The sequence below is a fragment of the Oreochromis aureus genome, linkage group 3 (genome assembly GCF_013358895.1).
Source record: "Oreochromis aureus strain Israel breed Guangdong linkage group 3, ZZ_aureus, whole genome shotgun sequence".
In the NCBI taxonomy this organism is placed as follows: Eukaryota; Metazoa; Chordata; class Actinopteri; order Cichliformes; family Cichlidae; genus Oreochromis; species Oreochromis aureus.
Genome location: NC_052944.1, coordinates 44472401 through 44495422, shown reverse-complemented (window position 1 = coordinate 44495422; position 23022 = coordinate 44472401). Strand labels below are relative to the sequence as shown.

The window sequence follows — 23022 nt, the reverse complement described above, 5'->3', positions numbered from 1 at the left end:
ACAAATATAATTCTATAAAGTTGTTCTATATAGTGTGTAACTGTTAATATAGAGTGTTATTAAATGTATTGCTAATGCAATCATATGGCACATTGGCTTCTGAGGAAATTTTAGATCTGCCTTCCCCTTGAGTAAACCATTCTCAAGCCTTTCTCTCCTTCCCTGTATGGTTGAATGTGTAGGTTTTTTTTAAAGTTGCTTTCCCTTTCTGAAAAATAAACTAACTTTAAATCTTGGAAGGACATCTCCTGCTTCGTTTTAGTGAAATGAACCTGTGCATCTTACTGTGTTAAACATTAAATATGCATTAAAGTGTCTTATAGTCCCTGTTAACACATGCCTGCTGACACATGATACACAGTAATATGTGTTTGAATACAACCTGAAACCTGTTAATGTTCTGATTTAACAGCAGATTTCTCCACATGCAGGACAGAGAAATTCCTGCATCTGTCACACAAAAAGTGGAAAATATATTTGTTTGACGTGTTAATCATAATAAGAAATAAATAAAATGCTGGTAGATGCACTTTTTTACAATGAATAATCCATAAGTAACTAAATTCCAATACAACAAGTTCAACATTCATATAAAAAAATCCAACCCTGCAGGGATCAAACATCTGATCAAACACCAGGGTTGGACACAGACTTTCTAATCTGACATCACAAAGTTATTGTGAAGCTGTAAATCTAATTAAAAACTCCCCAAAACTACTATGAGAAAACCCTTAAAAGATAACGATAGAAGAAAAATCCTTTACATATACAAAGAAGCTCAGCAGCAGTCAGAAGAGGCAGATGAGGTGATGAAGAAGAGAGCGTTCAGTGGAAAAAGGCCAGTGAGTTCATGTAAATGCTGCTTCTGCTGTAAGAAACAGACCTAAAAATACATAAATGCTCCATGATTTTCATTTCTATCCATCATCTTGAACACTGGCTATAAATGTGTTCACTTCATTATTGTGTGATTTGGTTTCTTCACGTGTCTCCGTCAGTGCAAATAAAGGACTGTTAGAGTGTGTGCTGTGTGTTTTTCTGAAGCATGACAATCCTTTCCAACAAGTATTTCCAGCTGTTTGTCTCCACTCTGCACTTTAGTCTTTCTTTCTGTCATGTCTGTGTTTGTCCACCAGGTGTCTCCCTCAGCTCATTTTCTCCAAATCAGAAGCATCAGATTTGTGGAGATGCTCTGCCTGCCAGACACAGCTCAGGGTACTGAAACATGTCTATCCTACTGTATCATTTAGTTTTATATTTAAAAGGTAAAATGGTAAATGGCATGTATTTGTATAGCGCTTTAGACCCCAAACGGCTTTACACTACATTCAGTCATCTGATGATGGCAAGCTGCATTGTAGCCACAGCTGCCCAAGGACACAATGACTGAGACTGTTGGAGCCGGGGCTTGAACCGGCCACCTTCCGATTCCTAGACAAACTGGCAACTCTTGAATGATTGAGTGTGATCAAATTTTTCATATGAAAAATGGCATTAAATGTCATCACTCTTGATACAATAACAATGATATAATATCAAAAACCTCAGGGATTCAAAGTTTTATCGCATTTTAAAAGTTCAAACCTCAAAGACATTAAGTTTACGATCATATATGATCAAGAAAATCAACAATCTTCACATTTCAGAAACTGGAACCAGCTTTAAATGTGACTAAAATAATGATAAAACAATCAATTCTCTAATCATTGACTAACTGATGAATCACTGCAGCTCCAATATATTGTTGCATTTGACAACCCACTACAGCAACTACAGAATAAAACCACTAACCAGACTGATGAAAGATTTCAAACATGCTGAATATGAAGAGTAGTATCATTTAAACTCACATGATTATCAGCCATAAGAACAAATTCAGATTTATATTGATGTAAGGTATATAAATGTAAGTACAGTTTGAATCAGTGCAATATTATTTTCACACATCAATGGACCACTGAACTTCTCAGCTTCTAAAATGTAAAGCCTCATTTAGAAACTACACAAGTACATATAATGGTCAGGGATCAACATCAACCTGTCTTCTCTATTTGACTTTAATCAACTCTGCAGTGGCTCCATATTCTAAAAACCAATGTCCAGAAACACAAAGTCCAGCATAGAGCGGCTGAGTGAATGTGGTCTGGACTCTGTGGAGGAGAGTCATGGTTTCAGAGACGCTGTAGAAAGACAGAATACCTGCTCTGTGATCCAGGTACACTCCTACTCTGGAGGACCGAGGACCTGAGAGGACAGTTTGGACTTTGTTGTGCCAAAATTGAAAACTGTTTGTGTCACAATATAATGCCCAAGATTTGTCATTGTATCCAAATAAACATCCAAATGGCCTCTCTACTCTGCTCATATTCTTGTATGCGACTGCTACGCGAACGACTCCTCGTTTCCACTCCACCTCCCAGTAACAACATCCAGTCAGACTCTCTCTACTCAGGACCTGATAATACACAGGGAATCTGTCTGGATGATCAGAATAAAACTGTTTTCGTTTCATTAATGTTACTTTTCTGTTCCCCTCAGATAATAACAGATGTGTGTTTGCTGTGTTTGGATCCAGTGTGATTTCATGTGAATATTTTAAGAATCCAGCTCTGGTCTTTGGCTCTGGTGGTGACAGTAAAACATCCTCTTCAGTGACTGTCAGTGAGATGTTTGTCCATTCCTCTCTCAGGATGTCCTGTAGTTTATCTCTGGTCTCTGACACAGCTGCTGTCACATCCTCAAAGTACCTCAGAGGACGAATATTGATGCTGGATGAGTGTGTAGACTCACTGAGTGCTGACAGTGAGGGGTAGTTGTGTAGAAACTGGTTGTGATCCTCTGTGTGTGAGAGCTGCTCCAGCTCGCCGTCTTTCCTCTTCAGCTCAGCGATCTCCTGCTCCAGCTTCTCCTGAAGCTCTTTGACTCGACTCACTTCAGTTTCCTGCTGGGATCTGACCTGCTGCTTCACATCAGAGCTTCTTTTCTGGATGAGACGGATCAGCTCAGTGAACATCTTCTCACTGTCCTCCACTGCTTTATCAGGAGAGCCATTGATGGCCTCCACCTCCTGTTGAAGCAGCTTCACATCTTTCTCTCGCTCCTGGATTCTCTGCTGGATGTTTAGTCGTCTCACCTCAAGTTCCTTCTGCTTCTCAGTCCTTTCTGCTGCAGCTGGGACTGTTTCATGGCCTTTATGTTCATCCATCAAGCAGAGATAACAGATACTCTGCTGATCAGTACGACAGAAAATCTTCATCACCTCATCATGACGAGAGCAGATGTTCTCCTGGAGCTTCTTGGAGGGGGCCACCAGCTTGTGTTTCTTAAACTGAACTACATCATAGTGAGGTTGGAGGTGTTTCTCACAGTAAGAAATTAAACAGACTAAACAGGACTTGATGGCTTTCAGTTTCCTCCCAGTGCAGACATCACAGGCCACATCTTCAGGTCCAGCATAGCAGTGATCAGCTGGAGCAGCTTGGAGTCCAGTCTTCTTCAGCTGCTCCACTAAAGCTGCTAATATGACGTTTTTCTCCAGGACAGGCCTCGGTGTGAAAGTCTTCCTGCACTGAGGGCAGCTGTGGATTCCCTTCCTGTCCTCTTCATAAAAGTGGGTTTTAATACAGTTCCTGCAGTAGCTGTGTCCACAGGCTGTAGTCACCGGATCCTTCAGTAGATCCAAACAGATGGAACAAGAGAAGGTTTCTCGGTCCAGCTGAACTCCTTTCTGTGCCATTTCTCCTCTCAGTGTCAGTGACTGTGTGAGTTTATCTTCCTTATAACGGAAACTAGTCTGAGCTGTGATCTCAACAACATGTGTTTCTGCAGTGAATGGAGCCTGTCAGCTCTTACACGTCACCACATGTTGGTTACACCCATCTTTAAAGTGCAGATCTGAAGGGGAGGGAACGAGGAAACACGTGGACAGAGAGGAGGTGCTGTGTTTAAGAGCAGGAAGAAGAGGGAGGGTCATCAGGCTGTGCTTCATGAGCGGTTTGAGATGGATACTGTGTGTTTAACCTTTTTTTCAGCTTTTAAGCTCATTAACCCTTTCTTCTATATACATACACTTCAGTTTAGAAATGTCAGAGTCCTCACTGAAGTTCACAAACAGTCCTTCAGTTTTAATCAATACAGGAGGATTCTGATAGAATCAGAATCTTTATTGTCATTGTCACTCAACGAAATTGAAAATTGTCCCAGATCAGTGCATCATCCCTAACAATATCAAAATATAAATAAAACAATAAAATTCATTAAATAAAATCAATAGAATACCAAATGATTTAATAAGAAGTATCAGTAAACATTCACATACATTCCCACATACATGCTTCAGTCAGCGCATAGATTAATACCAGAGTGGCATGATGGACACTTTTTTGTAGCAATATTCAGACGTGTTATTGCAGTTGGATAAAAGCTGTGTTTGAGTCTATTAGTCCTTACACTGACTGCTCTGTACTGTCTGCCTGAGGGCAACAGTTCAAACAGGGAGTGGCCAGAATGTGAGTTATCTTTTATGATGTTTTGGGCTTTTTTAAGACAGCGGGTGTTGTGTAGATCTTCCTGTATGGGAAGAGGGCAGCCAGTGATCTTTTGGGCAGTGTTAATGATCCCTTGGAGTGCTTTCCTCTGAGCCACTGTGCAGCTAGTGTACCAGATGCATATGCAATAGGTTAGAACACTCTCAATGGTGGCTCTGTAGAAGGACACCAGCAGTCTCTGTGTGATGTTATTCCACCTGAGAATTCTCAGGAAGTACAGTCTCTGTTGGGCCTTTTTCAGTAGCTCGGAGGTGTTCACACTCCAGGAAAGGTTCTCCTCTATGTTGACTCCCAGGGAGCGAAAGTTCACCACCCTTCCTACACGGTCCCCATTAATGAATAGTGGTTGGATCTCTGCCTTTTTCCTTCTGAAGTCTATTATGAGTTCTTTGGTTTTTGAAGTGTTGAGGAGGAGGTTATTGGCCTTACACCATGACGACAGCTGCTCCACCTCGTCTCTGTAAGCAGACTCATCACCCCTGGAAATGAGCCCCACCGCAGTGGTGTCGTCTGTAAATTTCACAAGGATGTTGCTCTGGTGGAGAGGAGTGCAGTCATCTGTGTAGAGGGAGTAGAGCAGCGGACTGAGCACACAGCCCTGGGGTGAGCCAGTGCTGAGGATGTGTGATGGCCAACTCTCACTCTCCGTTTACGGCCCGAGAGGAAGCTGCCAATCCAAATGCTTTACTGTATGGAAGCCCCAGGTCTTGTAGCTTGGCCACCAGTTTGTGTGGAAGGATGGTGTTAAAAGCTGAACAGTAATCCGCAAAGAGTATTCGCCCTTAGTTCCCATGCTCTTCCAAGTGTGTTACAGCAGCATGGAGTGCTGTGGCTACAGCGTCTTCTGTGGACCAGTTTGCTCTGTAGGCAAACTGGTGTGGATTCAGGCTGCAGGGCTGCTGTGATGTGTCTGCGGACCAGCTTCTCAAAGCATTTCATAACCGCTGTGGTGAGTGCCACTGGTCTGTAGTCATTCAGGCTGGTGATGTGGGGCTTTTTAGGCAAGGGGACTATGGTGGAGGACTTCAGGCAGAGTGGGACAGTCGCCTGTGCGAGGGATTTATTGAAGATCCTGGTGAAGATCCCAGCCAGCTGTTCCGCACCATCCCTCAGTATTCAACCTGGCACACCATCAGGACCCACCGCCTTCCTTTAGTTAACAGCCTGCAGAGTGCGCCTCACCTCCTCCTCCTATAGTCCCCCTTCGCCTCTCTGATGCATCTCTTCAGGTTGGATTGGGCTGCGGTGTAGTGGTCCCTGTTGCCAGACCTGAACACGATGTTCCATCTCCTTCAGCAGCTGCTTGACCTCCCGGGTCATCCAGGGCTTTTGGTTGGGATAAGCCGGATACATTTGACATTTGATTTGTCTAGCACAGTCCCACTGCTGGAACGAGACAATTTTAATACAACAGCAAAAGCATTAGACACCACAATACCATAAAACAGTAAGAGAAGGCACGACCTCTCTCATGACCTTAGGATGTGTGTGTATGCCAGAACACTCTGGAAGGCACACAGAGTCTTTGCAGACTACTAAGGATCAGACCTCTAACATTATGCAATTGTTTATATAACTCTAAGCCTATATGAGTATATATTTCTAAGCATAAATGACAATCCACCGATATAAACCTAACAAACAGTATAAACACACTACATGATACATGCTGGAAGTGAATTCTCTGGCTTTGCACTTTAGGGCTCTTTGTGTTTAAATGCAATAATTAGCATTTATTGAACATTTTAAATCTGATTTAAATGTTGTTACTGATTGTCTTTTGTCGTATTTCCATATTTCATGATGTGCCAAGATCTTTTCAGTGGGTCTGGAACACAGCTTTGACTCATGGGCTGTGAGTCATGCCGCTGTAACTGCTTGCTGCATTTCATTGAATTAAGCAAGAAAGGACATGATGCATGGAATTATCACAAATGCTCCAGATCATGAGTTCATTTTCCTGTTTCTCACTGACCACGTTTCCCTAAAATAATTTCACGTATAGAGATTCAGACCAAAGGGCAGTCTTTCGCTTTGCCTCAGCCCGGAGTATGTCTAGTATGTGATCCAGCCTCTCTGGATCATTTTCTTACCTTACATTGAAAAAAACATCCATAAAAATACAGTACAATGTACTATTTTAAATTAAATGAATTTTATCTATTGCTGTTTTTCGACAGGATTTTTTTCAGGATTTTTTAACCACACTTATGAATTCAATCACTTACAGAAACGGCCACAAACATCTGTAAACGATCTATAAAGTACTGGCATCTATGTATCAGTGTATCCATGTTATTTAATACACCACCGTAGAAAGTACACTATAATCAAAACAAAGAAATAAACAAAAAACATCAACATAAACAAAATCAGATTAAAACTTGTTTCTCTCTTTGATCAGGTGACTGCAGCATTTGGCCAAAATGGAAAAATATGACACTCAACACCACACATTACATTTCTCTGTATTAATACTTTCTGGAACCTGTTTTTTAGTGTCAGTGTGTTTTGTTTGAGCATTGTACAGATTCACAGAAAGCTTTGCTATATGGTGGTTTGGAACTAAAGCTTATTTTTCCTATAGATTAAGATGACTTTTAGGATGTACAATATTTCCTATGATATCCTTCATTACAAGATTTCTTTAAAGAGAAATGAAAGCGTTTTTTACTACCTTATCAAAATGCTTTGTTATAAAAACAGCATCAATGTGACATCATTTCAAAAGACTGCATTATATCATAAAAGACTAATTATTGGACCGATGTGTTTATGATACACAAGTGCCATATAACCTATATTATAAATCTAGAGGTGCTGGTTATTATATTAGTCTTGTTTTAGATCCAAAGAACACCTGCCTGCCTTTAGTCTTCATGGCGATTATAAGCTGTCCTCTAACATCCATAGAATTATGTGATCTGTTTCAGATCATAAGCTTCACACAGTTAAGCACCAACAAAAACGGATAAAAATAGATGTCTTAAAACTTTCCGGAAACCATAAAAGACTAAAGTGAACTGAAATCATTTAGTGTGAAGAGCTGTAAACTATATAGACCCAGTGTTTTTCATCTTCTTGTAAATAGTTTGTTGTTTGTGCAGCATATGTTGCAGCTGAAGACTGTAAAGGTAATTTCCATCCCTGATGGTCTCATTTTCTGCCTGCCAGGATCCATCAAAGACCAGAAACCCTTGAACTTGAACAGGAACCTGAACCTGTGTGTATGTGAAGAGTGATCGGTCAAAGGAAGCCATCATTGTTTTCAAAGGATGTGGATCCCCTTCAGATAATGAGTAAGATATAACTGTTTGTCTAGCAGCTGTTGTAGCTAAAGAGTAAAGCAAAAAAAAACATCCATCCATCCCATCCATCCATTCGCTTCCGCTTATCCTTTTCAGGGTCGCGGGGGGCGCTGGAGCCTATCCCAGCTGTCATAGGGCGAGAGGCGGGGTACGCTCTGGACAGGTCGCCAGTCTGTCGCAGGGCTAACATACAGGGACAGACAACCATTCGCACTCACATTCACTCGCACATTTACACCTAGTGGTAATTTGGATTATCCAATTAACCTATCCCCACAAGGGACCTTCTTGCCGCACAGCAAGAAGGTCCTGAGTTCAATTCCACCATCAGGCCGGGGTCTTTCTGTGTGGAGTTTGCATGTTCTCCCCGAGTTTGCGTGGGTTCTCTCCAGGTACTCCGGCTTCCTCCCACCGTCCAAAGACATGCAGCTTGTGGGGCAAAAAAAAACAAAAAAACCCATAAATTAATATTAGTTTTCCACTTTCTACAGATCAGATTCCTCTGGTCCTAAACCTGGACTCAGCACGAGGAAGACGAAGTGAAGGTTGAAGAGGAAAAGTTCTAAATTATATCCTGCTGAAGTTAAAAGAAGAAAATCCTCCATTGTTGAAAGGTAAGAGATAATTATTTTTATACATTACATATCTGCAGTGTACATGCCTTTGTGCTCCATGAGGAAAACCTAAAGGCTGCTTTTGTTTCAATTGCACCTTTAATTAATACTGAAAATAAATGAAAACCATTTTTGTCTAAAATGTGAGATCAGTGTAAAAAAAAAAAAAAAAAAAAATCACATGTAGCTTCTCTAAAGGAAACACAGTTTACACACTACCACAGCAGACATTAAAGACAATGACACAATTACTACTCCTGGATCTCTGGGTGGAGACAGAAATTTAATGAAGCTAGGTAGAAGCTGTGAGATGATCCTGAAGCCCAAATTTAAAAACTATAAGCCCAACAGGCTAAAGAGAACAACAATCATTCCCTGTTATGAGCTTAAAACTCTATAGGCCTGCTGAATACTTTTAGTTATTTCCACATTGGATTAGACAGACTACAAGATATTTATAAATGCCTCATATCTTGTCCAGTAGTTAATAAAACTGAAGATTGAAAAGTATATTTTCCTTCTTGATGGTCATTATTTCTGTTTACCAGGACACATCATAAACCAGATGTCCCTGAACCTGAAACTTGAACCTGAAGCCAGCTGTGTTTCTGTAAAGAGGAAGCCATTGTTGTCTTCAAAGGAAAGGGATCCCCTGCTGTTGAGAAGTAAGATTAAATGATGCCCAGTAGGAGTTATAGCTGACGCGTTTCCTTACTCCAGTCTGGTGAACTGGTGATAAAATTGTAACTTAAATTAAGACTTGGGATAGAAGGAAATCATTTTCTGTCTGAAAGATGAAATCACTGCATCACTGTAATCCATACATGATATCAACATGATATTGATGTTTCTCTTTGTGGGAACACCACTGATACAAATTAGTATGTAATTATTATTCTTGAGTGTTAGAGAAAAGTCTTATTTTAATACTAAGATTATTGAATAGTCACGTTTTGTTTATAGTCATGTGTTATAGTACTTTTCAGAAACGGGTGTACGAAGTTCTTTACAATGAAAAAATAAGAAACAACTATGTAAAACAAAGCAAGTTAGACATTTTTCCCCGTTGATATTTATGGTGGCATGAAAGAAGCATTATTGTGAACTGTTACTCAAGCATCGGTACTGTAGTAGAATCCTAATTTTTAAAAGACAGAGCTCGAGATGAACATAAATAGGTTAAAGTTAAGTCTGTCATAAGACAGACACACAAAGTCTAAGCTTTGATTCTTCACGTTGTCTCCACAGAGTTGTTCAGTCTGGTTCAGGTGTCTCCAGCCTCCATGAGGTCAGACAGATTGAAAAGTTTTCCTGGAAACCAGACAGACCAGAAACAACAATCTGGTGTGAAGACATCTTTAAAGCTTCGACTGAAAGAGACAAACCAGTCAGAACAGTTCTGACCAAAGGAGTGGCTGGCATCGGGAAAAGATTCCTGACACAAAAGTTCACTTTGGACTGGGCTGAAGACAAGACCAACCAGGACATCCAGTTCATTTTTCCATTCGCATTCAGAGAGCTGAATCTGCTGAAGGATAAAAAGTTCAGCTTAGTGGGATTTATTCATCACTTCTTTACTGAAATCAAAGAAGCAGGAATCTGTAACTTTGAAAAGTTCAAAGTTGTGTTCATCTTTGATGGTCTGGATGAGTGTCGACTTCCTCTGAACTTCCACATCACTGAGATCCTCACTGATGTTACAGAGTCCACATCAGTGGATGTGCTGCTGACAAACCTCATCAGGGGAAAGTTGCTTCCTTCTGCTCACATCTGGATAACCATACGACCTGCAGCAGCCAATCAGATCCCTGCAACATGTGTAAACATGGTTACAGAGGTCAGAGGGTTGACTGACCCAAAGAAAGAGGAGTACTTCAGGAAGAGACTCAGAGATGAGGGAAAGGCAAACAAGATAATTTCTACAATCAGTTCATCACAAACCCTTCACATCATGTGTCATATCCCAGTCTTCTGTTGGATCACTGTGCCTGTTCTGGAAAATTTGTTAGAAACCAGTGAAGAAGGAGAGCTACCCAAGACCCTGACTGAGATGTACATTCACTTCCTGGTGGTTCAGACCAAAGTGAAGAACATCAAGTATGACAAACGGCCTGAGGCAGATCCACACTGGAGTTCAAAGAGCAAGAAGATGATTGAAGCTCTTGGAAAACTGGCTTTTGAGCAGCTGCAGAAGGGCAACCTGATCTTCTATGAATCAGACCTGACAGAATGTGGCATTAATATTGTACAGGCCTCAGTGTACTCAGGAGTGTTCACACAGACAGTGTTGGGAAGGTTACTTTTAAAATGTATTCCACTACAGATTACAGAATACATGCCCCAAAATGTATTTTGTAACATATTCCGTTACGTTTCTCAATTAGAGTAACGTATTCTGAATACTTTGGATTACTTAATATATTATCATGCTGTTTACAACTACATGAATGTGATTTATTACTGTTACTGAAGGTCCGCGGCTCCGAACCGTAGTAAAGGGACCTCTGGCTAATACGGTGGGTTCCGTGTCGGGCTCAGAGCGAAAAAAATAGCTTTACTTTGTTGTCTGGGTCAACTTGCTTTGAGAGAGAGAGAGAGGCGTTGAAAGGCTGCTCCAACGGAACTTATTGTTTCGGAGGAAAACACGAACACAGTGTACAGTCGAGTCTTAATAGCTTACTTACAGCTGGGCTCATCAGGCACTCTTCTTGGCTGCAGTGGTTATTATTATATTTACATGCTTCCAGCTCCCGTTTCTGTTCGATGACAACTCGTACTTTTCGACTCGCCTTTTTCTCGCTCCTCGCGCTCACAGACACATAACGTGTATGGCAGTCCATTCTCCCTGCAGCACGGACTACACTGCCCATCAGGCTACATTCTTTAGGGCTATGCCTGTAACACTCTGCCTATTAGCTTAGCACAACAACAACAACAAAAAGGCGCTCTCTCATCCAGGAAACACACAGTCACAGAGAGCGTGCGTCACCCTGTAACCATGGCAACCGTAAAGCTGCCGCCTGGAACAACAGAACGTAGCTGTCAAACAAACCCAAACAGTCCTGACCTGCGACAATATGAAACAGGAAAATACCGCCGTGTAATCCATTTATTTCAACAAAGTAACTGTATTCTAAATACTACTGTGCTACTTTCCTCATACCTGAGAAACTTGTCTCAGTGGAAAAGTGGGAGGGTCCGTTGTTAAAAACTGCTCTTTTGGATCGACATCATCTTAGAGATCAATTGCACCCAGAGAGGCCCAGCATTCATCATTGCTTTATTTTCACTGTCCATTTTTTTGCACAGCACCCTTTGTTCCTTATTTTTTCCTTCCTTTCTCTGTGTCACCGGTCTCTGTTTTTTTCAACATTCTCCAGTGCAGTCACTGTATTTCCCCCCTTCTTTTTTTCTAAATATATCACTGTCTTTCTTCTTTTTTCTACCTTCTTTACATGTGGCACTGTAGAGTCCAGTGTTTACCGAAATGCAGAGAGTTGATTGGCTGAGCATTTCTTCAGTGAACCACTACCTAAAGACCTGAAAAACTGCACCAAATAAATCTTGTAATTTGAATTCTGTGTTAATGCAAACTAGCATTAGAGGGTGGTGGTATAAAATGTATGCCCTCAGGATTCACGTCTCAGATTTTCATTGTATTATCGTAGGGTCTACCTTACAATATAAAGTGCCTTGAGCCAACTATTGTTGTGATTTGGCACTGTATAAATAAGATTCTCCTGTAAGATTTCTTTCTTTCTGTTGCCCATCTGTACTCATCATTAGGATTAGGATTTAACTTTATTGTCATTACACATGTATAAATACAGTGTAACAAAATACAGTTTGCATCTTATCAGAAGTGCAAAAGCAGTAAGTGCAATAAGAGCAGATACAGATAATTTAAGTAGAGAGCAAATACACAGATATACTGAGATATACAGAAAAGGATAGAATAATGGTAGAATAGTTATGAACAGATTATGTACAGAAGAGACCAAATATACAGATTGGTCTCACTGCACTGCTTGCATCGTGCAAAGTTTAGACTAAACATTGCAAAATATGGGCTAACTGTTGTTTGGTTATTGGGTGGCTAGAGATGAAAGTATTGAATGTATATTGTATGTACTGTATTATTCTCTCCATTAGATTTCTGTGATCTTTGACAGGATCCTCAAACTGTCTGACAACAGCAAGAAGGTGATGCATGTATAAGAGGACAGGCTGTACCCTGATCATCCTGGCAGATTTGATCACTGGCCTCACGTGCTGTGTAGCAACAGTCTGAGTGGTCGCTGTTACTGGGAGGTCGAGCAGAATGGAGAGGTTCATATTGCAGTAGCTTATGGAGGAATCAGAAGGAAAGGAGACAGTGATGATGGCAGGTTTGGAAGGACTTGCCAGTCTTGGAGTCTCTTCTGCAGTGATGATTTGGGTTACTTTGCACAGGCTTTGAGCACTCTACCAGCTATTCCGTCAGGGCCAGCAGCTTTCCTCTGATTTACTGCTCTGAACACATTGCGGACCTGAAGTTCTTGGAGGCTAAATGTGTGGGGGCTGTGTTCAGAGGATGTTGTTGGCAGGGTGGTGTGCATGGTGGGGGTGACTGCAGTTTTCTCAAAGCAGGCAAAAAAGTGCTTAAGTTCCTCTGCTAACGAGATGTCCATATTATCTATATTTGTCCCAATGCCTTTGTAATTGGTGATGTGTTTCAGGCCCTCCCATACCTTCCTGGAGTTATTATCAGAGAGGTGATCTGATAGCTTGTTTGAGTAGTCCAGTTTTGCTGCTCTGATGCCTTTTTTAAGGTCTGCTCTTGCTCTGCTGTACATGTCCTGGTCCCCAGATTTGTATGCAGAGTTGCGTGCCTTTAACAGTGCCTGAACCTTGCTTGTCATCCAGGGTTTACGGTTGGGGTAGACCTGGACCCGCTTTTCCGTGGTGACAGTGTCCATGCAGTGTTTGATGTAACCCAGCACTGCTTTTGTGTGAGTCTCTAGGTCATCCTGTTCAAAGACACTCCACTCTGTGAGAGCTTCCTCAGAAATGGTGTTAATGATTCTGATGGTGGGCTTTGTCCTTTTCCTGAGTGGTGTGTATGCCGGGACAACGAGTAGGGAGAGGTGGTCGGACATGCTCAGGTGGGGGAGAGGAACAGATCTGTAGGCTTGCTTAATATTTGAGTAAACATGATCCAGGGTGTTATTTCCTCTCGTAGGGCATTTCACATGTTGTACAAATTTAGGCAGCACAGTTCTTAAGCATGCTCTGTTGAAATACCCTGCAATGATGTGTACTCCTTCTGGGTATATCCGTTGCTGTTCGGAGATCGTGTCGTGTAGGTATGCAAGGGCTGAGCTAGCATTAGCGTCTGGTGGTATGTAGGCTGCTGTTATTAGCACTGCAGGCAGTTCCCTGGGTAGGTAAAAAGGTCTGCACATGACAGACATTGCCTCTATGTCCGGGGAGCAGACTGTGGTGATGATCTTAGTGTTTGTGCACCAGTTGTTATGTGTGTAAATGCACAAACCGCCTCCTCTGCTTTTCCCCACTGTAGACTTTCTGTCGCTGCGGTGCATTGTGCGGACTGCTAGCTGCATCGAGGCGTCGGGAATTCCCTCTCATAGCCATGTCTCCATGACGACCAGGACACAACAGTCGCGGACGATTGGCTGTGCAGAGAGAAGTAGGTTCAGTTAGTCTATTTTGTTGACGACCGACCGTGCGTTGGTCAGGAAGATGCTCTGGAACGGTGGTTTGAAAGGCTGCTTCTTTAGCCTGGTTAGCAGGCCCGACCGGCGTCTAAATAAATCTAAATAAAATCACAACCAATGACTATTAACTCACAATCAAGGTGCATCAGTTTAGGTGCATCTCCTTCATAGTTTGATATATACAGTATATATTTTTAATGCAGAAACACATGTAAAATAGTTGAGCAGATTTTTTTGTAAACTATCTTCTTATTGTAAAACATTGATTCATACCTTGTATATGTTTTTGTCTGGTTTACTGAAGTGCACAGTTGTGGACTGAGGCTGACGTTAAAGTTTCAGTCATAATGCAAATGTACTGTTTATTAGACTGGGGAAATCTGCAGTCAGCTGAGACTGAAGAAGTCGGATGATCTGATATCGTCGTGTTGGTGTTGTTCCCAGATCATCATGAAAATGTTGTTCCAGGTTCAACATTGCAAGTGACCAATCACATTGTTGTGACGTTATTCTTTGGCGCGCCAAGCCATTCGTGCATTTATGAAATTCCAATGTTGCAAGGACAATATCAGTTCTGCTTACTGTTTATTAAAGGGTTAGGGTCAGGGTCGCAGTCAGGGTCCGTTGATCGGCGGACAGAGGCGGTTTCTCGCAGCTTAAGCACAGTTTTTTGTTTTTCCCGAAGTCGCAAAAGTATGACGTCACAACATTCTGATTGGTCACTTGAAATTTTGATCCTGGAACAACATTTACTATGTTGATCTGGGAACAACACCAACACGACGATATCAGATCGTGCGAAGAAGTCACTTGGATGAGTGACAAAACGTTTTTTCCCACTGAAAACGCTATGTCCAGATGAACAGAATCAACATTTTGGGATGCATCAAGACACGAGATGGGTAGGAAATGCTGTAAAACCTTTAAAAAAAGAAAAAAAATGTATGCCATCCTTTCCCTCTAGGCTTAATATTTGACAACCCTGTGATAGAAAAAAGAAAAAACTGTAGCAAAACTGTAGTGCAAAGCTTTTCAGGGCAACAGAAGAAGTTTTTGGCAGTGTACCAACAATGGTTGATTATGTACTGATGTAAAATACCCAAGTGTCTGCATGACCTCTGATAAATAATGAAACTGCAATAAAAGACAAAACATAAAACAAAGTTTAAATGTGTTCATATTTGAGCCGTAATGTTTCCCTAGAGCAGCCCCACAGTGGTTAAATAAATTGGTTCAAAGAATCCCACCAAAATTTCTTTGGAAATTTAAAAAAAATTCCAAAAACACTCCCAGAACAAACAGTTTGTAGCTTTTGACTAAAGTCCCCATGCTTTACTACAACACAACAAGCCTGCCAGAAGAAAGACAAGACTAAAGTAAGTACTTCATCTATAGCTCTGTTTCTGTATACAAACTTAATAATGTCTCAGATTTACTTTAAAAGTTCAATTTACTGTCTAGTGAGGGTATAATTAGATCAGGGGTAGGCAACCTTTCTGATGGCGAGTGCCATTTAAAATTTCCTCAGAAGTCAGTGTGCCATATGATTGCATTAGCAATAAATTTAATAACGCTCTATATTAACAGTTACACACTATATTGAACCACTTTATAGAATTATATTTGTTTGCAAATGTTGGCAGCTATCAGCGAAAAGTTATCAGCTATTTTGAAACAAAAAAAAGACACTTTTTATCCATAACAGCAAATGAACTGTACAACAGAAAATGCAAATGCTATTTATGGTCTCCTCACAACAATGATAAGAAAAATAAACTGGGCCAATATGGTATGTTTGTTAATACAGAGACACACATGTTAGTGTGATCTCTGGTCTCCCACTCAGAGACACAGGTCTCTGAGTGTCCAGCACTCAGACGGCTACCTGAGGACACTCATGTGAGAGAAAATCTGCTCACACAGATATGTAGAGCCAAATGCTGTCAATAAGGCCTCTGCAATGTTCTGAAGACAGTTAAACTTGTCAGGTAGTGATGTCCAGCAGGTGAAAATGCAAGCTCCATGAACACACACAGCTGTGGATTCCAGCTGCTTCGATGTCGCATTAACTGGCATTAACTCAGCCAGTTAATGCGAGACAAATCTAGCTGCTCATTAAAGATTTCTGGTTTGATCAGAAAATAAAACATTGGTCCATACACCTGAAAGTCCCAAAAATGCATTGTGTCTCAAGTCTATGGATGCATTTTGACTAAAGACCGGCCCCCCAGATATTAAAGCCATAAAGCCTTTGAATGAAAACAAACGCTGTTGTGACAGTGATGTACACTGTCTTGTTGATAAATGTATGATTTCTATTCATTTTACGTCAGATAAAAACTTTGGTTGTAAGCTTCAGATAATTATTTAATAAAAGCTAGATATTTTAAATGAGAATAAGAAAGTATTTCTTTGTGCCCCCCTTTCCCTGTTAATGCCCTACCTGCCCCCCTGGCATAACTTTGCTAGACCCGCCCCTGCACAGTTACCAGCTGTCAGCTACGTAGAAAAGCATCCTGGTGTTATTTGTCTCTCAGAAACAGTTCATAACTTCCCTTCAACTCATTCATGTCACCTAAAAGGTAAACCTGTTTCTCCATCACCTGTTCAGCTCTGATGATTCAGTAAGGACATCTCCTGGTTTCATCTGCATGTTTCCCTCTCACCACATATCCAAACTGATATCATGACCAGCAGCTTTTACAGCTGTGGCTCCAGCAAACATCAGCTGATACTAGAAATTAATATTAAATAAATTCTAACAACAGCTGACCAAGCTTAAAGGTGCTGCTGTTGTTTAGCGCGACATCCGGCAGTTTCCTCTTTCTGGTGCAAATTGGGCGATAAACAAACAAGAGAGAAAAGCTGATCAGCTGATCATTGATCAGTTTCATGATTGAAGTAGCAACAGGAGAGAGAGGGGAGAGAATGAGGGGAGAAGAGGCAGCTGTGCAGCAAAGACACAATAACTCCAGCTTTGTGTCTTTTTCCATCCTGGCTGAAGTCCGGGACAAACTGTGTTCCTTCTCAGCTCAACACGAAACGCGTAATAATTTCTCTGAATACGGGACGATTCCGTTTGTACGGAACGGTTGGCAACTCTACTAACTAACCTTATGAATAAAATAAAGTTCACTATCAATAAAATCATAGCACCCGCCCAGCTGTATATAAATTCCGTCATGCTAGCTAGTGCGCAGTACGAGTTATTGTAACTGACTGCAAAAATTCAGCACAACGAAAATAAACTCCACCTAAACTTGGTTTATATCTGACCCAGATAGACTGCAGGTCATAACTTCTTACCTGAAGTTCAGTTCACCTGACGCTCCGACCGGCGGCTGCCTCGGGTCTCTCCTCCTCCTGCCTCCCCTTCCCTCATCCACCTGCTGGCCTCCACCACTTGTTAATTTTACTGAATCTGTGGAAGCTCCGCCATAGCCAACACCAAACAACTGAGTTATTTTTACACACCGACCAGCGTCTGGCCAATCCACCACCAAAATAAACAAACAAACAAATAAATAAATAAATAAATGAATAATCGAGCCACCGAGCAAATGCCCTTATGCCCGATCGCCAGTCCAGCTATGGTTGTGCTTGCCATCAGTTAACCCAACGGTGGCACGCGTGCCTAGGGTTGCCGACCCCTGAATTAGATAAAATGCTCATATTTTTATGAAGAAGGCATACAGCCTGATAAAGTTTGATTACAATGTTCGATTTTGAAAAAGTTTAAAAAGAAGAATCATCAGAAACTAACAGATTATTCTTCTTTGAATTATTGCCCTCTTTTCTTTCTTTCTTCAATTTAATCCACTGACCTTAATTCGAAGTTACTCTAAATAAAATGTTTTGTGATCTCGATTTTTGTTCCTGATTTCATTTCAGTGTTAGAGCTCATAGACACCAGCATGTGAGTGACTGTTTCAGTTTTACTCTCAGGTTGTGAATTTCCCCATCAGTTTCAGTGCAAAGTTGGAAAACCCAACATGGGAAGTTCTGTAATTCTCCAGCAGACATGGCTGATCAGATTGGTGGAACAAATTAAATTATTTCATTTATATTCTGTTTGAAGAAAAAGGCATTTTATTGTAAGCTTATTTGGTAACTAAATACTTGTGTCTGAACATTAAATTCTGTCATTTCTTGCATGTTGAACTTAATATGTGTCATTGTCACAGTCACTATCTCTCTATGATGTGTTGGTTTAGTGTGTGACCAGCTCAGTTAGAAGAGACTTTCCCGGTGAGAGATCAGGGGAACTTTTTTGTTGTTGTTGTTTTTAGCAAAGAAAGATAACACAACTTTAACCACACTGTAAGGTGTTTCCCCTCATTCAAATGATCCTCTCTGGAACCCTCGTTTTCCTTTTAATAGTAAAAGAGAACATCTGTTAGCCTGCCACAACATCCTTAGATTTTTCTTCCTATATGCACAGGACTCCCACAGCCACTAGGGCCACCTAAACTGCAATCTCAACATCAATATGACAGAATTAAAACGTTCCATTTTCATTTATTTCTGGAAAAGACGTCAAGTTACTGAAGCCATTATGTGCAGATTAAAGGCAGGATATAAACATGAGCTGCAATGAAGCTGTGGCTTATGTTTGTGGATTAATCAATTCAGAATCATCACCATCAACTTGTAGTGCAATGAGTGACACCTTTGACAGCATACTGTACCTCTGTGCAGAGAAGAGCCACGCTGAAACATTCACACAGTTTAAGAAGCGCTTGGAGAAAAATGAATGATTTGAGCAAAATTACCAGAATATGTTCATTTGATCTTCTGTTTATTCTGATTCATTAGCTGTTTATCAAGTATTGAAATATTAATGAAAAGTTTGTTATTATTATTTTTTGTATTCTGTGCACCTCTATGTTTGGACTGGCATTGTTTTTTGGCGTGATCATCTGCAGATCATTGAAGAAGCTTTGTAGAGCAGTAACAACATGACTACATCATAAAGATAATAAAATGACTGAATTTAATACAGAAACATTTCTGTGTTAGAGTAAAATAAAATGTGATTACAACTGTTCGTAAGTTTGTAAGTGAAATGTAAGCTGTACTGCAGGCCATTAATGTACCAAAGGTTGTATTATTATTAATACTATTATGCAGTTCAGGTGTGAGGTTATCTTTGTGTTCAGTGGTTTATTTACAGGTCACTAGGTTGCGTTTAGTTTTAGAAGAGCTCAAACACCAAACACTGACTCCATCTGACACTGTTTTGTAGACGGACTCAGCCGCAGGAAAAGGTCAAGAAACACACTCAACTCTCTCAGCAAATGTCCAACTCCTTTCCTACAACATTCCTCTCGCTCACTCGCTTGTTCAGTGATACAGGGGCGGGTCCAGGGAAGATCTACACACACAGACAATCCAATTAGTAATAAATTACACGGAGACTCACATATTCAGACTTGTCGATTGCAGAATAACTGACGCTGATGGCTCAACGATCCAGCGAAGAGCAGCATAGGTCTCTTAAGGCCATCTTAAGAAGCTCTCCTGAGACAGGTGCGATGATGAGCATAGGTGCGTGGGCCAGGGGCGAGTGCCCGCAATGAGCACCGCCACGGCAGAGGAGAGAGAGAGAACAAAAACAAAAAGTTTTGCCTAAGATGGAGTCTTAGGGACCGTGACACCAACCATCAAACTCCAGCTAATGTTTTATTTTCTTCCAACAGCAAATTAAATAAAGAATCATTACTTTTATAATTCTGTGGAGATGTTATTGGCATGAATCCTGGAAAACTAAACTGGAAGTATAAACACAAACATTCTGCTCAGCTTGTAAAATGAATATTTATATATAAGTAATACTCGTGTAAACCTTGTTATATATTTATTTAGTCCGATTCAGAAGGTTTGGGAGAACATCTGAAAAAATGACTCTAATAGTACACTGTAAAAATAAATCCTAATATAAAAGTATTTTACTGTGTATTTTACAGTTTTGTTCTGTTCTTCTAGAATATCATTAAATTTACATAAATAGACTGTGATTTCACATTTCAAATGTAAATTAACGTAAAATCACTGTAATGTAATAAAACATAATTTTCTTGTTTTTTAAATGTATCTGTCTGTACATATGCATATTTAGATTGTTAAAATACATTCACACATGTATCATGATTTCACAAATATCTGTCCGTTATTTGAAAGATTGAACTGTTGAATTCAAATGTAATGCTATGGAAAAATATATGAGTCTCAAACTTTTTTTACATCAAATAATAATTATTATTATTGCTATTTAGGGCGATCGTGGCTCAAGAGTTGGCAGTTCACATTGTAATCAGGAGGTTGCCAGTTCAAGCCCCGGCTCGGACACTCTTGGTCGTTGTGTCCTTGGTCAAGACTCTTCACCTACTGGTGATGGCCGGAGGGGCCGATGGTGCGATATGGCAGCCTCGCCTCTGTCAGTCTGTCCCAGGGCATGCAATCCATTATTATTTAAACCAACTGTTAACTGTATATTTCTGTACATTTAAGTATTATTATTCATATTGCCACATTCATTGACCTTGTTTATAGATAATTTCATTGTTTAATCACATTAACATGTTCCTAATTTAATGTCTAAAAGCACTTGAAAAAGGCAAAATCCCATGTAAAATTAGGGCAACAAACTGAATTGTCATTACTGAAAATAACCAAATTTTTATGAGAAAGTTATTTTCTGTTATTTTCTGGTATTATTTTGGTGCCCCAGCTGCCTGAATATTACTGTTTTTCTAGGATTTTTTTTTTAACAGTGTAGTCTAATGAGCTTGGAAAAAGAAGCGTATGGAGTTCTGTAAGTTTCTTAATGACATTTCACCTCTCATCCGAGAAGCTTCTTCAGTTCTAAGAGCAACTGGTGGAAAGTCCCAGATTTAAGCTCTGTTGGGAGTGTCCCCAAGAAGGTCTTGGACCCCCTATTGATCCTCTACCTATTCTTGTCCTGTTGAGGTGGCTGTTCTATGTTGTGCCATGCTTTTATGAAGGTATTGTATGGTTTCTCCAATGTAGAGGTCTGAGCATTCCTCTCTGCACTGTACAGCATCCTGTGCATACTGAGAGGATAAATGTCTTCAAGAAATGTATAGAAGTCTACACACATTTCTTTCCAAGCTCCTTAGACTACAATGACCTGGATGACTGAGAACCTTCACAGACTTTAATAGTTCCTTTCTATTTCAGTGTAAATATGGCGCTACCTTGTGGCAAAAAATAATTTCTGCACCTCTGAGGACTCATGACTTGTGATTTACACAGAAATATTTTCAGACTAAATCAAAGTGCAGGTTTTTCTGCACTTTTTGTAGTTCTTGTAGTTTTGGTCAGATGTTGTAATGAGTGAATGAAGTCAGACTTTAGATTTTCCTTCTTCTAGGTGTACTGACTGACCTTTGACCTCATTTGTTGATGACTCTTCACCTCTGTCTCCTCTCACAGGGAGAAGATGATCTGCAGGATCCTGCTGCTCATCATCCTCACCTCATGTGTCTCTGGTTAGTTTACAGCTTCACTTTATGAACTCCAAATAAAGCTCAACAACAGATTTGTTCCAGTTCTCAGTGTGTCTGCTCCTCTCTTTCCCTCTCTGTCTCCTCAACAGGATCATTTGTGGTCAATGTGACACAGACCTGCTATCAGGCAGAGGAGAACCACAACATCACACTGGAGTGGACGTTCACCACCAAACCTGACAGATCCACCAAAACTCTCAACATCCTCTGTGAACTCTTCATCAGTGATAAATCCTCAGTCCTGTATCATGTTCATGAAGGTGTTGAGGTGTCAGAGTCTCAGGATGAAAAGTTTTCAGGACGAGTCCAGAGTGACAAAGACGCCCTCAGAGAAGGACGAATCAGACTTCAACTGTCCAGAGTCAGGACTGATGACTCGGGTCTGTACCTGTGTGAGGTCAACACTGATTATGGCTTCAGTGTTGGAAGATGTCAACTCGATGTCACTTGTGAGCAGATTTAAAAATTTTTATCACTTTGCAAACATTATTCAATTCAAGTTAAAACAAAACCTGTTATTTTGGGCTTTGTCTGTTTGTTCTTTTAGCAGGTTTTCATACGTCCAACCTTCAGACTGTGAGTCCACAACCAGAGAGCAGAGAAAGCCAGCATATTGTTGGATTGTCACTGGTATTATCAGTACTAGCTCTAGTGGTCATCTGTGCTGTGCTATGTTTAGTTGGCATTAGAAAAAGGAAACAAACATTGACAAGTGTTTCAGAAATGAAACCAATCAGGACTTAGAGGACCTTTTCTTTGGTCCTCCAAAAAAATGGTCCTCTAAGTCCCCTGTTAAGGAAATCATGCATTAGTTGCTTTGCCTGCCTGTCCTCCTGCCAACCCTGATGTTCGCAACCACCTGAAGCCCTTCGCCCTTTGCCCAGTGTAAGCCTACCATACCATTGTTCTCCTTACGTGTCTCACCTGCTCCCATACCTGTTTACTAAACCTTTTCTCCCTCTGTTACAGACTCCCGTGACCCCAATCACAGTGTCTCACAACAGCCTTTCCCAACCTTCCGTGTGTTTTTGCCTGATCACCTCTGTAAATAAAGAATTGTATATAGTTTGCAATTGGTGTACTGAGTCTGCTTTTGGGTCCTGCCTCTGTGTGAACTCCAGTTCATGACACACTTTCTCCCTCGTCTCTCTTTCTCTCTCAGTCTCTCTTTCCCAAGCCCTGCTGATTTCAGGTAAGTATTATCTTCACCTCACTGTCTCTCACTATCAAAAAAACTCTAATTATTTGTGAGCATAGAAGTGCTTTCGCACTTCTATGTTAAAATGTTAAAATGGCTCAGACAAAGA

General features: G+C 40.7%; 2 protein-coding genes across 2 annotated transcripts; one reads left to right on the top strand and one right to left on the bottom strand.

Moving 5' to 3' along the window:
- Window positions 1-1547: 1547 nt before the first annotated feature.
- On the bottom strand, window positions 1548-3770 carry LOC116329595 (tripartite motif-containing protein 16-like). Its single transcript, XM_039608588.1, has one exon. It carries the CDS (start codon window positions 3734-3736, stop codon window positions 2048-2050), a length of 1689 nt encoding a protein of 562 aa, XP_039464522.1. The 5' UTR covers window positions 3737-3770; the 3' UTR covers window positions 1548-2047.
- Window positions 3771-14036: 10266 nt separating this feature from the next.
- On the top strand, window positions 14037-22809 carry LOC120438183. Its single transcript, XM_039608629.1, has 5 exons — window positions 14037-14158; window positions 21642-21697; window positions 21805-22164; window positions 22263-22600; window positions 22685-22809. Exons 2-4 carry the CDS (start codon window positions 21649-21651, stop codon window positions 22457-22459), a joined length of 606 nt encoding a protein of 201 aa, XP_039464563.1. The 5' UTR covers window positions 14037-14158; window positions 21642-21648; the 3' UTR covers window positions 22460-22600; window positions 22685-22809.
- Window positions 22810-23022: the final 213 nt, after the last annotated feature.

Bases quoted from the DNA above. Each gene is read 5' to 3' on its own strand.
- LOC116329595 (XM_039608588.1), bottom strand. From the start codon at position 3,736: ATGGCACAGAAAGGAGTTCAGCTGGACCGAGAAACCTTCTCTTGTTCC.
- LOC120438183 (XM_039608629.1), top strand. From the start codon at position 21,649: ATGATCTGCAGGATCCTGCTGCTCATCATCCTCACCTCATGTGTCTCT. The intron at 21,698-21,804 runs GTTAGTTTACAG...TCTCCTCAACAG, and splicing joins CCTCACCTCATGTGTCTCTG to GATCATTTGTGGTCAATGTG. The intron at 22,165-22,262 runs GTGAGCAGATTT...TTGTTCTTTTAG, and splicing joins ATGTCAACTCGATGTCACTT to CAGGTTTTCATACGTCCAAC.